The sequence below is a fragment of the Pituophis catenifer genome, unplaced genomic scaffold, assembly GCF_029215685.1.
Source record: "Pituophis catenifer annectens isolate HBS135680 unplaced genomic scaffold, rPitCat1.0.hap2 SCAF_8, whole genome shotgun sequence".
NCBI classification, from domain to species: domain Eukaryota; kingdom Metazoa; phylum Chordata; class Lepidosauria; order Squamata; family Colubridae; genus Pituophis; species Pituophis catenifer.
This window is the reverse complement of record NW_027256888.1, coordinates 20,244,164-20,261,775: the sequence shown is the minus strand read 5'-3', so window position 1 is coordinate 20,261,775 and position 17,612 is coordinate 20,244,164. Positions and strand designations below refer to the sequence as shown.

The 17,612-nt window shown below is 37.1% G+C and overlaps 1 protein-coding gene across 1 annotated transcript in view; it reads left to right on the top strand.

Annotated features, from left to right (window-relative positions):
- GUCY1B1 (guanylate cyclase 1 soluble subunit beta 1) overlaps positions 1-14,743 on the top strand; it is a 126,479-nt gene extending 111,736 nt beyond the window's left edge. The window contains exons 8-13 of the mRNA XM_070948219.1: positions 2,487-2,684; positions 3,980-4,217; positions 5,167-5,307; positions 6,950-7,104; positions 12,441-12,561; positions 14,528-14,743. Coding sequence (XP_070804320.1) covers positions 2,487-2,684; positions 3,980-4,217; positions 5,167-5,307; positions 6,950-7,104; positions 12,441-12,561; positions 14,528-14,551 — 877 coding nt within the window. The 3' untranslated portion in view covers positions 14,552-14,743. The remainder of the gene's footprint in view (positions 1-2,486; positions 2,685-3,979; positions 4,218-5,166; positions 5,308-6,949; positions 7,105-12,440; positions 12,562-14,527) is intronic.
- The last annotated feature ends 2,869 nt before the right edge of the window (positions 14,744-17,612 follow it).

The window sequence follows — 17,612 nt, the reverse complement described above, 5'->3', positions numbered from 1 at the left end:
GGTCTAAAACTTTCTAGTTTTGTGGAACCTGCTTTTTTTCTTGCCTTGTGGTGGCTTGAAGCTCTGCTGTTGTTGCTTTTCTGGAATTTGTTTATATGCTGTTCGAGTTGTATATTGATCTTTAACTGTGCAGGACATTAGATCAAGATCCACAGCCGCTTCTCTTGTGTTTTTAAGTGGTCCAGCTAAAACCTTTAAAGGATAATCCAAGCGCGAGTGATCCAAAGAGCCCCCTGTAGTTTGTATTTCCATTGGCTCCACCTCCATCTGCTTCCACTGGACTTTAATTTGCTTTTCTTTATCTCCCTCCTGTATTCCTGACACTGACAATATACGTGGAAATGTTGGGCCAATTTTAAAAACATTGCGATAAAATTCTTCCGCTTTTTCAACAGTATTTAATCGATATCTTTCTCCTTGATACGTCAATCTTATGCCACTGGGACATCCCATCTGTATGGAATCTGTTGTTTCTTTAGTTCAATCACCAAAAATCCAAAATCTTTTCTGTCTTTTAATATCTTAGGCGGCAACTCTTTGTAAATCCCAACCTGCCTTCCATCCACTTGTAGGGTAGAAACAAAAGACTTTTGCAAGATGTCATTTCTTATTCTTTTATCTGTAAAATATATCACTACATCTCTGGGCAATTGCCTTTGTCTTGCTACCCAAGAATTCACTCTGTAAATCTTATCAATTTTGGACAGAACCTCTTCAGGGCTAACTTTTAACATCACAGCCAAGGCATCAGCACAGATCCTTCTCAAATCTCTGTTATTTTCCTTTATCCCCCTCAGTCTTACAGCAAATTCCATAAATTTAAATTGCATCATTGTAACTTCATTTTCAATCCTTTGCATTTTATTATCTACATTATAGATCTTATAATCAGCTTCCTTCATTTTAGACTCTACTTCTAAGTTGGTTTCTTCGATTTTTTTATCAATCTGAAGAATTATTTCTGAGAAGCCAGTCAGAACTGTCAAAAAATCTCGCTTCATCTTATCATGCCTTTCTTGCACCAGTTTCTTAGTTTCCTGTTGAAATTTCTCAAACTTCTGGTCCATAAGCACAATAATAAATTCCTTCAAATCTTTAAAATCAGTGCTTAAAAACTGCTCTTGTAACTTATGAGTAGGGGAACCCCCCCATACAGCTTTGTTATCTAGCTTTAAAGCCATTCTCCCACACAGACAGACTCTTTTTTAAGAAGGAAATCTTCTCTCCCTTCTCACCAGCACAAAATCCTCTCAGAATTAATCAAGTCTCTAAGGGAGATAGAACATAAAGACAGTTTGGAAAAAAAAACTTTTTCCTTCTCTTCTAACCAGCGCTGTTATTTTAGATACTTTATAGCATACTGAAACAATCAGGCAAGTCCACTTTCGCTTTCAGCTTTTTTTTTTTTTTTCCTTTAAAGCAACTAAAGCCGGGCGCCATTTTAAACCTTCATTCTTTCTTCAATCTTAAATCCAATCACAGGGGTAATATATATACTTGCAGTTTTAGATTCCAAATCCGGATTTCACTCTGTTTATTTTAATCCTTTAACTTTCACTAATTACGTTGGTCACGCCGTCTGGCTCTGCAATAAGCAGAGTTCCTCCGTCGTCTGGAGCCTCGGCGAGCTGGATAGGGAGCCTCATCCTGCTTCCTCCCCAGAGGCAAAAAGGACACTCTGGGGACTTCGCAGGGGCTCTACCTGCTCTCGCCGGCTCTCCTCACGCTTCTTCAAAGAAGCGGAGTTTTTTCGAGCCGTCTTTCAGCTGTGGAGGCGGCTCTTTATGGGCGGCGGGGCTGGCGATCATAAAAGACCGTCTGGCAACGACGGCGACCAGAACCGGAAGCCCGCTTCCTTTTGATTCTTGATCAGGAGGTGATTTCTGCTTGTCCTGCATCCCTGTATAACAGCAGCCCCCAACTTTTTGGGCACCAGGAATTGGTTCTATGGAGAGAGGTTTTTCCGTGGACCGGAGGGGGTGTGGTCTTGTATGCTGCCTGCATCCAACAGATGGGGCTTTGCTTGTTTGTGCGACCCAGTTTCTGGCATGTTATGGCCTGGTGTTGGTCCACAGACTCGGCGTTAGGGTTCCCTGCTGTAAAGTCCATTCCTGAAGCTGAGTATCACTGCTGGGGAAAGTATCAAAGTATAATAACACTAAGAAAAATATAGGCAATAGAAGGATGGGTGGTAATGATTAAAGTTCCCCGATAAAAGTGTTTAATTGCTTGTATTTTGGCTTTGATTTCAAACAATGTTGTAAAAGAATCAGTTATTGCAGCAGAATAATGCTAATGTTGTTAAATGTACCACATAGAAGAATTAAAAAATGCAATATTAATAGTGTATTAAATTATGAAATAGAGATATATTGTTACTTTTTGGCAATTGAAGAATATTTGCAAAACAGATTAATCAGTATCTTCTACATAAGTACCAGGAAAATCTTGCCCTGCCATTTTCTCATTCATTTTTAATTGATTAGTGTGATGAATTTGGATGACTTAACTAGAAGAGGACTGTACTTAAGTGACATTCCCCTGCATGATGCTACTCGTGATTTGGTCCTTTTGGGAGAGCAATTCCGAGAGGAATACAAACTGACACAAGAACTGGAAATATTAACGGATAGGCTCCAGCATACTTTAAGAGCTTTGGAAGATGAAAAGAAGAAGACAGATACGTAAGATTTAATCTCTTACTTTGAATATGAAATGGTATAAATAATCAATTTTTATCCCTCTGTTGTCCTCTGTTTGGAGGCTCATAAACAACTCTGATTCCTAATTGCCTAGTTAAAGTCATTACTCTAGATAAAGTAAGATAAAAATATTGAACAAAGAAACACAAACATGTCTCTTATTGAAGCCTGAGAATGTTTTCTATTTACAGTTCTTGCACACATGTGACCTTTATATTTAGGTTACCATTTCTCTTATCAGTCTGGGTGGATAAAGAAGATATAAATGTTTGAATACAGTGAAAGTAGTTTAGTGTCATGCCACTAAACTAAACAATCTGCAATGTCTGAACTTTCTAATGGAATGTTCATATGTAGTTTAATCATATAAATTACTAATTTTAGTGTATATTTTTTAAAAAGACATGGTTCTGAAGCTTTGTATTAAATGCATTCTTCAGCCTTCACAATCTAGGCGAGTTGCAATTCACTCCTCATAATATGTAGTCATCATTGCCAAATTAATTTCTACTTATGAGAGTGTATCTCAAGGATATTCTAATGTATCATGGGCTACAACTGAGTTTGTCATCCAATTTTTGTTTTGTAACAGTATTTTCTGTTACAAAAGTCATTATGCATTAAATCAGGGGTCCCCAATCCCCTGGTCTGCAGCTCACAACCAGTCCATGGTCCATGGGAAATCGGGCCATGCAAGTGAGCACATGAATCTGCATTTGTGCAGGCAGCAGATGTGTGTGCCTGCCGCTTGTGCAAATGGAGCTTCGTGAGTATGTGTGCCTGCTGATTGTGCAGAACCAAACGCTCTTCTACCTCCTTCCCCTGCTGGTTCGCAGAGCCAAAAAGGTTGAAGATTGCTGCATTAAATTCAAATCAGTAAAAAAAAATCAGAAACATGTAACAAATCCAAATGAAGTACTACAAAAATTGTTAACTATTGATAATATAATTATTGTTAAGAAGCATATTACTAGGATTTTAACCATATATCTATTCAGCAGAATATAATTTGCCTACATTGGGCTTAAATCGTGTATGCCTGTATAAATAGTAATAAAATAAGATAAATAAATAAATGTATAAAATAATGTACTGTATATATTTATTTTGTTGTTTGTTTAGAAGTAAACTTTATAATACAAATTAATGTCTGCTGTAGAATATGCTAAATTTTTTAATCAGTGAATACTAGACATGAATATGATAAATTTATCGGAATAACATCAATTTATTTCTTTTCTATTTTTTCCTTGCTACTGTTACATAAACTTATATAGATTATTGTATTCTGTGCTTCCTCCATCTGTGGCCAATGAACTGAGACACAAGCGTCCTGTACCAGCAAAACGTTATGATAATGTGACTATATTGTTTAGTGGCATTGTTGGTTTCAATGCCTTCTGCAGTAAACATGCCTCTGGAGAAGGAGCTATGAAAATTGTCAATCTTTTAAACGATCTTTATACAAGATTTGATATTTTGACTGATTCACGAAAAAACCCATTTGTTTTTAAGGTAAATCTGATATCTCATTTCTGTTCTGTGAAGAGGGTAACATTGTAATGACCAGTTTATAACAAATAGTGTTAAGATGTATGGCTGAGCACATTTCTTTATGTATTACAAACAACAGAAGCTAGAGATGTAACATTTTACTGAAGTCTCAAACTATCTCTTGGCAACTTTCCTAATATGGGCTTATATAGTCTGATGCTAGGCACAGTATTTACAATCTGAAGTTAAATTCCAGGTTGGTTTATCATGAAATAGAATGAAATAACAGTTTTGGTCAACAGATTGTTAGAGCCTTGTATACAGATAAACATAATAATAATAAATTCTATTTTATTATGTTTAACCATACAGGAGTGATAATTTTTAATATTATATGTCACTGTGGGTTGAATAACATTCAGGAAAATTGTTTTAACTACTGCTATAAAATAATATAGATAATAGGTTTATTCTTCCAGGAAAAGATTGTTGTGATCTGTGGTCTTGCACTTCTTTGTGTGGCTTATTGGGAGATATTTATTTTGATGTACTTCCTAATCTCAGACTTATTTTTAAATAAAATTTCTTGTATTGACCATACTGGAATTTTGGCAAATGAAGCCAGTGGGTATATTAAGATGGAAATTATGTTATTTTGGGGCAAAAAAAGTGCTACATTCAGATGAGAAGTTAATATAATTTTCCAGAACTTGATTTCTTTTATATGTGTTAAGAATGCATCTCCCATAATTATTGATATAAGTGTATGTACTGAAGGTTTTAGCTTCTTAGGATTTGTAAAAAATGGGGAAGATCGAGTAAATATGTTCATGTTTGATAACTGTGAAAATACTCTTTCTAATGAAATGATACTGCTTTAATGCCAGATGATTGATAATCAAAGGTCATTATTTTACTGAGGCAAGCAAAGGAAAGGAATATCATAACTTTCAGGTTTATATTTTGCTAGGTTGAGACAGTTGGAGACAAATATATGACAGTAAGTGGCTTGCCAGAACCATGCATTCATCATGCACGTTCTATCTGCCATTTAGCTTTGGATATGATGGAAATAGCTGGACAAGTTCAAGTTGATGGAGAATCTGTTCAGGTCAGTGATTGGCAACATATTATGGGATTTAGGGATTTTATTATGGTGCAATTTCTGTCCTGACTTAATGTAGAATCAACTTTCAGGTTTTTAAACTCCATAAAAATAAGCAAGGTGAGGAGCCATATTACGAGAAATCTGTCTGCTACTTTTTTTACTTACTAATTCCTTGTTGCTATATAGCTATAGCATTTTGTAAATATTTTGTAAATATTTTTACAAAAAATATTTACATTTTGTAAATATTTTTTCATGTTACAACACTGAAGAAATGACACTTGGCTACAATGTAAAATAGTGAATATACAGCTTGTATAACAGTGTAAATGTGCTGTCCCCTTAAAATAACGCAACACACAGCCATTCATGTCTAAACTACTGGCAACAAAAGTGAGTACACCCCTAAGTGATAATGTCCAAATGGGGCCCAAGTAGCCGTTTTCCCTCCCTGGTGTCATGTGACGTGTTAGTGTTACAAGGCCTCAGGTGTGAAGGGGGAGCAGGTGTATTAAATTTGGTGTTATCGCTCTCTCTCATACTGGTCATTGGAAGTTCAACATGGCACCTCATGGCAATGAACTCTCCGAGGATCTGAAAAAACTAATTGTTGCTCTACATAAAGATGGCCTAGGTTATAAGAAGATTGCCAAGACCCTGAAACTGAGCTGCAGCACGGTGGCCAAGACCATACATGGTTTAACAGGACAGGTTCCACTCAGAATAGGCCTCGCTATAGTCGACCAAAGAAGTTGAGCGCCCATACTCAGCGTCATATCCAGAGGTTGGCTTTGGGAAATAGACGTATGAGTGCTACCAGCATTGCTGCAGAGGTTGAAGGGGTGGGAGGGTTAGTCTGTCAATGCTCAGACCATACACTGCATGCTGCATCAAATTCGTCTGCAGGGCTGTTGTCCCAAAAGGAAGCCTCTTCTAAAGATGATGCACAAGAAAGTCTGCAAACGGTTTGCTGCAGACAAGCAGACTTAGGACATGGATTCCTGGAATCATGTCCAGTGGTCTGATGAGTCTATGAATGGCTGTGTGTTGCATTATTTTGAGGGAGCAGCACATTTACACTGTTATACAAGCTGTATACTCACTACTTTACATTTAAAAAATGTAAGGGAGTGTACTCACTTCTGTGACATAATGTATATAGCTATAAATAAAAGAGTTCTTAAAACTGAGGATTCATTAGTTTAAAATTATGGACAAGGAGAAGAAATCCTATGTATTTAACATGTCTCTATAATATAATATATTCTAATTTATCTGGAAAAAGATGGACCAATAGACTAACATTTCTTTGCAATTCTTTACCAGGCAATTAGTTACATTTATAAATACATAATTTTATTTTACCATTCTTAGAGAAAGTGTAGATGTTTTCAGAATTACATTGAATGATTTTCTAGTTCAGTTGTATAAGTGAAAAGTTGAAATAGACTGACTATGCTATATTTGTTCTAGGTTTGTAGTGTTGTGTTACATATTTTGGTATATAAATTCAGTTAAAATTAAGCATAAAGTTAATATTTAATTTCATATTCATAGTACATTCCCATTACTTACTAATGATACTGTTGACCTAATAATAAATCAACTTGATATCATTTTCTTTTCTATTAATTTTTTATAATAGATAACAATAGGTATTCACACTGGAGAAGTGGTCACAGGTGTCATTGGCCAAAGGATGCCACGTTATTGTCTTTTTGGGAACACTGTAAATCTCACAAGCAGAACAGAAACGACAGGTGAAAAAGGAAAGATCAATGTCTCTGAATATACTTATAGGTGAGAAATTAAGTTTACTTGTATCATTGTATCTATTTCCAAACCACAAATGTTAAACCACAAGGTGCTTTTATGAAATTTACTCTAAGGATATTTTCTTTCAATTTAATTAATTAAAGTTTAATTTTGAGATAAATTCCTGGTAAAATATGGATACACTCTTGTTATTTTTGTCATAACAGTATGGAAGTAATTTACCATACAAATAATGCTCAATTTATGACCACAGTTGAGACCAGAATTTCTGTTGCTTGGTTATGTGGTTGTTAAGTGAGTTGCACCCTATTTTACAATCTTTTTGGCCACAATTGTTAAGTGAATCACATAGTCATTAAGCGAATCAACCTTTCCATGTTAACTTTGCTTGTCAGCTGTGAGGTTCACATGACCCTGGGACATGTAACAGTTATCATAAATATACGGTTTTCAAGCATCTGAAATTTGATCACATAACTGTGGGGATGCTGCAGTGATTGTAAGTGCAAGGACTGGTCATAAGTCACTTTTTTCAGTGCTATTGTAACATTGGACAGTCACTAAATGAATGGCGGTAAATCAAGGATTACCTGTAGTCCCTTTGCTTCAATTTATACATGTCATTTTACATAAACTATTTAAAGTAAAAAACTTAGCATTGCCCAGATAATAATGTAATCATTTTCAAACAGTCTGAGTGGTCTTTATAATGTAACTTTTGCCAAATATAATCTTAATATTTAAATGAAAACCAAGATACTAAATTTCAGTAGCCTAACTAGGAATGTGCATGGATGACTATGATAGGTACTATTATTCAGATGATGGCTTTGGATGATCAGACATTCTGCATAATGGAAGATGCTGGATTCTAGTGTATCTTTTATCTATTTGCTTGTCACTGCTTTCACATACCACCACTGGAAAGTGAAAGGTTGTTCTCCCTATTTTGTTTTTATTTTTTGACATTGTGCATTGTATTTTCCTTGATCTATCTATTTTCCGAACCTAAGGGGCATTATGAATGTGTGTACTCTGTGTTTGGTCTTGGTGATGTTGACTGTAAGGACTTGCCCCAGCTGGTCCCTCAAGAACGTAAGACTCTTGAATCCATTAAGTTGAATCAAAAGAAATGTTTACTGAGAGAGAGTGATTTCAGGAAAGCAAGGTGGAATCTGAAAAGTCTCGAGCAAAACACACAGCAATTCTTTCATTTCCCCAAACCCAACTCCCCCTGACCAGTCCACTGGCAGCTAATATGATCCTGCAAGGTTGTGAACTCCGAGATACTAGGCAGCTAACAGTTCACCCTCAGGGCCTGACAGCCTTGAAACGAGGCTGGAACCAGCTGGGAGGGAGTCTGTTCCATCTCTGAAGACAATCCCCCTCCCTAATTCCCAAGCAGTACAGCAAAAGCAAGTGAAAAATGCCAGTGAGCCCCCCCCTTCTCACAGAATGGCAGGACATGATGGTGGACCTTAGATGCTGCCCCCCTGAACAGCAACATTAGTCCTGAACATAAAACAAGAGAAATGTCATTTGGGTTTGTCAGGATACTGATTATGGAAGTGTTTTACAAGTTTAGGGGCTCTAATATGGTGGTGATCCACCCATTCATTCTGAGCTGTTGGGAAATCTTTTCATGCCACCAGGTACTGAAGGGTTCCCCTATGCTTACGGGAATCTAGAATTTCCCAGATTTCAAAGTGTTGTTCCCCTTCTATCATGAAAGGTTCTGGGGGTTGGTAGAAGTTTAGGTCTAATGGGAGAAGTGACCTTAGACTTCAATAAGGTGCAATGAAACACGGGGTGAACCTGTCGAAGGGATTTGGGCAAATCTAATTCTACAATTACTGCATTAATGATGCGTTTGATTGGGAAGGGCCCTACAAACTTGTGTCCCAGCTTCTTTGATGATTGTAGAGATTGCAGGAAGTAGGTGGAAAGATAAACTCGGTCGCCAATCTTAAATGGTTTGGGTTCTTTATGCTTCTTGTCAGCTTGCTTCTTATAAGCCTCATTAGAATCCGCCAATGCCTTCCTCATCACTTGCCACATATTTCTCAGTTGGGAGTCCCACTCTTTCAGTGACGTGACTCGGGTGGGTCATTGAGGGGCAATTCAGGCATAGGGTTGAAGTCCTGTCTTTCTTTTCATGGAACAGAACCAGGGCTGCTACCTGGAATCAGGCCAGTTGAATAAAACCATGGACAAGATTTTTGTCAGTAAACAGTCGCAGTTCATCTAACTCCCTCAAGGTCATTAAATTTAGTTTCAGCTTAGGTAGTTTAGCTCTGGGAAGGATTTCTATAGCACAGTTCATCAGCTAGTGAAGGGGGAGTTTGTCCAAACCCTTTTTGCTGAACACCTCTCTTAGTATTCTTTGGGGATAGCAGAGCGGTCCTTCTATTGTCCCTGCATTGCTGCCCTATTTCCCACCATGGAGAAGCTGCCTTCTGGACTCCAACTTGCTCCCGGGGAGGGCAACTCGTTCAGAGTTTTAGCAATCCCCTTCTCCAGTTTATGTATAGATTTCACTTCTTTAGCTAAGTCAAACTAGAAGCCATTCCATCCCTGGGGCCACTATGAAACTTAAAGTCTCTATGTGGGCCCCATCCATATTTCTATGGGTTCGGTGACAAATGTTGCTGGGATGCCCCCAGTACGGATCCGTCCAGTTGGCAAAATGCAGTGGGTACTTTCAGCTGCCTCAAACAGATTCCTAATTTTTCAACCAGAGCTGGGTTAACCAGGCACCTGGTGGAGCCTGAGTCTCACAGGGTCCGTAAGGTGGCCTTCAACCCTGAGGCTTGGAAACTTAGCTCTGTGTCGACCGATCTGGTGTGACCGGACCACTTACCAGGGGATCATTGTTGGTGTCGGTGTCAGTTAGCCCCTGGCCATCAACTGGTGGAGTCGGAGTTCCATCTCGGTTCAGTGATGGGGTGAACTCTACAAACTCTACTCCCTTCAGTTCCATTTTCTTCGTCCACTGTGAGGCATTTGTGGCTTTTCCAGGGGGCCTGGGGGGTGGATCTTGGCTTGGCAGCCAGTTTTGCACTCTGCTGCTTGGTGTCCCTCCTGGCCACATTTGAAGCATTTCCAGGCAGTGGAACATAGCTGTGGGTTTTGTGGTTTCGCCGCCTCTCTCTTCTATGGGGCCAGTTTCTTCCACAGTTGGGTCGAGCAGGACCTGTTGCATACTTGGTTGATCTCCACTCTTCAGCCAGAATGTACCAGTCATGAAGGGTGGCAGGGGCTCCCTTCAAGACTTAGGCATTGTAGCAGTTGTTGTTCAGCCCATCTTTGAAGCAACTGATGAGGATATCTTCTGGCCAGTCATTCTGGCCAGTCATTAAGATTGCATGTCAGGTCACGGAATTCCTCTGCCCTTACCCTGCGACCTTGATTCATGGTCTTGATGTGGTCCCTTGCTTTGCGGTCAGCTAGAAGGTCTTCGAATCGCCAATGAATAGTCATCATAAAGTGATTGAAGTTTCTCAGCTCCAATGCATTTGCATTATGGAAGGTCACCATCCAGCAGGCTGTGGCCCCTTCCAATGCCAGGATGATGCTTTTCACCTTGCCACCTTCGGTAGGGATCTCCTGCCCATATTCTTGCATGTATGTCAGATGGTGGGCCAGAAAGAATCCCAACTGCTGGGAGTCTCCATCGAACTTCATGTCAAGGGGTGGGGCCTTTCCGCACCTGGCTCTCACCTGGCCACTTCCCACCAGGGCAGGAGCCCTGGCAACTCCACTAGGTGCCCTACCTGCGACAGTCAAGGCAGCGGCTGGAGCACTGAAACTCCCACCGTGGTGTCTAGTGCTGACACTCACTCATCCTCTTGGGTTTGCCGGGCCTCACTGGTAGCAGCCTTGGCATCTGCCTGGTGTGCCTTCAGGGTTTGGGAGGGATTCATCATGAACTGCATGCCTTGCCTCACAAACCCTGAAGGCACATGAGGCACATGCCAAGGCTGCTACCAGCGAGGCCCAGGAAACCCAAGAGGAGGAAGATGGGGGACAAGCGAAGAAGTTTTTCCCCCTGGGAGATAGCACAACATGAAATTGAAGTGGCAGGTCCTTACATTAGGCAGAATCTGAAAAGTAGCAATTCTTTTATTTTTGCCAAGCCCAATCCCCTCCTGACCAGTCCACCGGCAACCAATGTGATGCCACAAGGTTGTTATCGGGAACTCCAGGATACTAGGCAGAGAACAGTTCATCCTCAGGCTGGAACCGGCTGGGAGGGAGTCCACTCCATTTCCGAAGACAATCCCCCTCCCTAATTCCCAAGCATCTACAGCAAAAGCATGCGAAAAATGCCAGCAAGCCTCCTCCCTTCCACCTTTCAACAAATGGCAGGACACGATGGTGGACCTGACAGGGACTGCCTGCAGAATGCCTGCTGCAATATGTTTGTTATCTTTAAAGGGTCTTTGAATGGTCTGCAATCAACAGATGAAAGAACAAAGTGCAAGTGCATACTTAAAATCTCATGCCACCATCAATGTTATTGGTGGCTACTGTTTTTTTTTTTCAAAAGCTCTTTGCTGATAGCTTGTCTTGATTTGATTGATTTTTTTGGAAATCCTTGATTTGAATGTCATACATTCATCATTGGACTCTAGACATTCTGTTGTGTCTTTTTGCTTGCAGAGTCTGCTAAAGATGCAAGAAGATGCTGTATTAGTCAGCCTGCTCTGTTTAGGTGTATGTATTCATTTTTATCGTGCATTTATGTCCTGTTGATTCAGTCCATGGTATATTTTGCTGCAAAACATGTTGATTATTTGAACTTGTTGATTTGGTACATTTGATGCAGTTATTAAAAAAGCAGTTGAACTGCTGATCAAGGTTATGTGTGTGACTTTTAATTATGCTTTTGCTGTTTGTGCTTCTGAGATATGAATGTCATTTAATATTTTATAACAGGAGTGGTCATGCTCTGGAGGAAATGATTGACTGAAAGGCTGTGCCTTCAGAGATCAGAAACAGAGCCAAATCTATGTTCCCTCACGTTCTTTTCAGTTAGAAATCCTATGGCCGCCAGACAAATGGTTGCTCCAAAGAAGGCTATGACGGAGGATACCAGATCCAAGCTGTACAAATCCACATGACAGCCAACAATAAAAGTTTTCTGCAACTCTCTGGTCCCTTCTGGTGGTCATCCAGATTTTGGCAGCCCAAGAGACCTAATCACTGTTTCTCATGGATGAAACATCCAGCACTGTTCCAGATTTATTTATATTGAATCACAGCCAGCCTGAATGGTGTCAACAAATCTTCCAAAATTCAATGTTCTACATTTATATTTCATTCATGCTCCTATTTAATTATAATCTGTTTAATTTCAGATGTCTGATGACTCCAGAAAACTCAGATCCACAGTTCCATCTAGAACACAGAGGTCCTGTTTCCATGAAGGGTAAAAAAGAACCAATGCAAGTTTGGTTTTTGTCCAGGAAGGGCACAGAGGTATGACTAACCAAAACATTTTATCAAAATAAAAACAAAACAAAAGTGATATGATATGAGTAATCAAAACATGTTCATCAAAATAAAAACAAACCAAAAAATGATGCAAGGACTACATATGAAGTCTATATCAGGCTTTCTAGTTGCAAAACTGAATGTCCTCTTGAAGAAATGAGCCATTTAAAAATATTGCTATGTTAATATATTTGCCATCTTGACAGCCAATTACTATCTATTATATTTTACCAGACTATGTGTTTGTATTTCAGGAAATCTTTGAGAAAATGCCAACTGATTAAACATTAATTTTAATCTTTTCCCCTCCTGCACTAGAATTTATATTTATTTAATGTCTAGTCCTAGTAATATCAGTTTATTGTTTTGCACATTTATAGTCAAAAGCTTTTTTTACACGGCTTAAACTTTAGATTTGTTTTCAAAAATGGTTACATTTTATCATACATTTGCACATAGATTGAGGCCCAATATTCGGCACAGCCACAGAGGAGAAAGCAGTTAACTGTACATTATTTTCAAGGAGTAAAATGTGTGTGAAATAAAGAATTTATTATGTGTAATAGAATTTATACATAGTCTAAAATGTTACTTGTCTAGATTTTTTTTTATTAAGAGCATTTAAAGTTCTGCCTACAGAAATAGTATTTATTTTAATATGTATTTAGTTAATTAAGGATATAACATTCATTTACACAGCTCAGCTAAAACAACTGCTGTTAAATCTTTTGATTGGAAAATTTCAAGTGATTTGTATTCTGATGGATCAAAATCTGAAATTGTAGGATACATTCTATACATATTTTATATTTTATAATATATTTATATTTTAAAAATCTCACACATGTGCTTATAATATGATGTAACATCTCTCTCTTTCTCTCTCCATATACTGTATCTCCGTCTCTCTTTGAGACCTCTTTACTGCCAAGCAGGCAACAGTTAATTTATGTCTTTCACCTTGGGAAAAAAACATTTTTTCTGAACATATTTTTTTTACTTTTTATTGCTTAATAGCTGCAACAAATGACAGAAAGGATGGATTCTGTGTCTATTTTAATTGCTTTGATTTTTAAAGTTACTTAATTTTAATTGCTGATGTGTTTCAAGTTTCCATGGCTGGGAGATTTTTTTTTAAAGCCAATCATAGATACTGTAAACAACATGAGGTTCAGAACACAAAATAGCAAATTTGAAATGGCATCTTTTTTTAATAATCTGAATGTTGGAAATAAAAACAAGGACACCCTTTTTCAGAGGGAAACTTAAAAATATTAAAAAAACCAACATAAACTAACAATAAAGAAAAATGATAATAATAATAACCTTTATTGTCACTGCACAACATATGTACAATGAGATTGGTGGAGCTCCCTATAGATAAGAGTAAAGATAAAGAGTAAGAAGAAAATAGGGATGGAAATACAAAAAGGTATAAAGAGAAAGAAAGGAAAACAAAGATATATACAACAAATGACTTCCAACTTCTGCCAAGAATATGAGGAACACTTACATTCGATTCTTAGTAAATCTATTTTCATGGCCACAGTATAATATTAAACTGTTATCATATATAATGGCTGCAAAATAGCATCATTCTTGGAAGCAGTAAGTAATAAATATCCAATTTATAAGTAATTTATAAAGCTTTAATTTATAAGAGATAAGTAAACAAGATTAGCCTAGCCTTCATTAAAATAAATAGAATCTAATGCTTTGATGTATTATTGAGGAGAAAGAATTAACTCACGTATTACTCTATCCTTTGAGACATCACACATTCATATCACAGTAGGTTGCAGAAAAATATCAGTAATTCTATGAGAAGAAGATAATATTTCAAACTATTTAAATCCTGTAGTTCACCAATTAAAGTATGTTTCTGACATGTCAGATATTATTATTAGATTGCAGTACCTTACTTTTTAAACTTTTTTTGCATGCCTTCAAGGAAGTAACACATGATGCTAACTGAGCCAGGTGAAATGTTGGAGAAGAACAGAGTGAACCTGTCCTGCCATTTATCTAGTCTGGCAGTATCAGATATGAGTGCAGTTGCTTCTATTTTATGTCCAATTCCATAATAAGCAGTAATTCTTACATCAAGTTTCCTGCTTTTCCTGCTTTTTGTTCAGTTTGCATTTGATATTATAATATTTATGCTGTACGTGTGTTTCAATATCTTTTGTCTTCCTTTCTGGTTATGAACATAAATAATCCATGCAAATGCTTGCTAATCATAAAATATTTCACACATATGCTTTTCATCTCCATGTTTGGTGACTAATCATCATTATCTTTATGCTTGTGTACTCAAAACCATTTCTGCAAGAGAAATTATGATACCAAGAATCATAAGCCCAGAGAATTTATAAACATTGTTTGACAATTATCAGTGTACTTATCCAGCTGTTTCTTCCAATCTGCTTTTACAATGTATTGCGGTAATTCTATTAGATAGTTTCTGCATTGTTAGTCTTCTACTATGTATTTGCTGTTATTTGAGGCAACATATGCATTTTCTCTATGGAAGAGAAATGAAGGTCGTTTAATGTAAGGTTTATGAAATAAAAATCAATGTCTACTCTTGAGCTGATCATATTATTAAGCATACAGTAATAAATTATCAAACATTTTATGTATTTATATGCATAAATATTGTAGATGTTTACATTAGGAATGGAAAGACTTTCACAGAAAAATTCAGTCGCCCTATTTTATCAGACTTAGGGCAAATTTTTTGATCTATTTTGGAAGCATGTCTCATATCTATCCAATATGTAAAAAAGGGCCATTATACAAATCAGAAAGCAGCAAATTGCTTTAAAAACATAGCTTTAACAACATCCAAGGAAAAACATATGTTAAAGGAAATTACAGTATATGATTGCCAGTATGCTTTGATCTGTAAAAAAATTTAACTTGAAAACATTCGGATTTTTAAAAATCTGATCCTTTCTTATGTAGCCTTTCTAGGAGTCCTGGTTTTGTTGTTGTTTTTTGGATAATTTCACTTGTGTCAGAGCACTGAAAGTGATTGTGTTTGCATGATACAGGTTTCTAAACCTTCAGAGCATAGCATTTCATATATACTATAGCACTCTTTTATCTTTCCAAGCTTATAATGGCAAGAACAGGAAAAAAAATAAAATTCTGTTTCAAGTTGCATCTGGGTGGAATCTCCAAATTAATGATGATGCAGTTCTGCAAAATATATTTTCTACTGTTTATCCATAAGTAAAACATTTCATGTGTGAGTAAGTAGTGAAACCTTTCAAATTATCTTCATTTTATTGCTTAAAAACAATAAAATTATATGTGGGTGAATCAGATTCATCATGTGTTCATATATAATCCCATGAAAACATAATGCATATGTAAACAGCATTTATATTTCTATGAAGTACTGATTATTTATCCATATGTCAAATATGTCAAACTAATAAATGCAGTTTAGATATATTGTAGGGAATAATATATCAGTTTAAATTAATTTGATATTTAAATCTGTATTAGATATAAATGAATAAAGATGATAAGGTTAGGGGGAAGGTAGAATGGAGTTGTTACTGTCATGCAGAAGACTCAGATGGTTTCCTGTTTTTTTTTATTGTGAAACTTTGTGAAGTTGCATTCTAGGAATCAGTTGTGATTGTAGTTACTGTACTAGCTCTCCTGCCTGAGCTGTGAAATTGCTTCCCATGGCAAAGCTTGTAGTAGTGAAGTTTCCTAGACTTGGACACTCCCCCATGTGGAATCTGAAATGGCTCAAAAATGATTCAAAGGTTCATGGCCACCATGAGCTTAACCTAGATCATCAAGGACCTAAGATGTACTGCTGGAGCTGGTTTTTCTTGTGCTCAGAACACTCTTGCAGCTTTCTGTTTAGGGACCTTATGGATCACCACTCCTGCCCTCCGGAATAGCATTCCTCCTGAGATCCATTTAGCCCTGACCCTGCTGTCCTTCAAGAAAATGCTTGACTCTTCCAGCAGGCCCTGGATCAAGGCAATTGATGAACTGCTTGAATGACTTCTATTTAAATATTGTGTATTTTCCAATTGTTGACATTGTTGTATTTGATCTTGTGTTGTTTTGTTTTGTTTAAAGATGCTTTTAATCTATTGTACATTGTCTTGAGTCATTTCAGATAGCTGTATTTATGTGATTTTGTGTGTATGTGTATACTGTATGATGTGTGTGTGTGTGTGTTTATATACACACATACATACATACATACAGTATCTAAAGGCAAGCTGGACACGCTAAGGACATGCTAAGGACACACAGACAAAAATATATAAATATCATGAATAAAATGTGTTAGTATTTAGCATGTGTACATACGTATACAGTATATATATATGTGTGTGTGTGTGTGTGTATATCTCTGTGTATACACTCTGTGTATACACAGAGTGTGTGCACATACACACAGAATATATGTATAAATGTTATATTAATGTGCACAAGCAAGGTTTTTGAAGTATGGATTTTCCCCATAGATTTTTTGCAAGATATTCTTTTTTCTCCTTTATGTTGGTGAAAAATTATATGTTAATTTTCTGAAAAGATATAATAAATACACTTTATTCTTAATGTTATATATACAACCTGCTTTATTCTTTTAAAAAAATTCAAAATAAATATAAGCAGAATATGCACTATTTCTAATGGTAGACCTGATAATTAAGCTGAATTTTCTAAACGCATGAAATTAAGGATCAGGTATTTGAATTATATGGGCAGTATCTAACCCTGAACAGCATTCCTATACCTATCATTTTGCAATAATCCAAACAGGAGGTGACTAGAGCATTTGTGACCTTTAGCAGAATTCCTTCCAACTCAGGAATGCAGGGTGCAGTTGACACACAATATGAAGTTGTGCAAAGACACCTGTGGCCATAGCTATCCCCTGCACTTTAAGCAGAATTAACGAGTCCAAGAGAAACCCCCTGATTGTGCATTGAATCTGAGTGTAATCCTGTTGTGATTCATATCTATCCAATTTCAGGATCCATGGCACCCAAAAT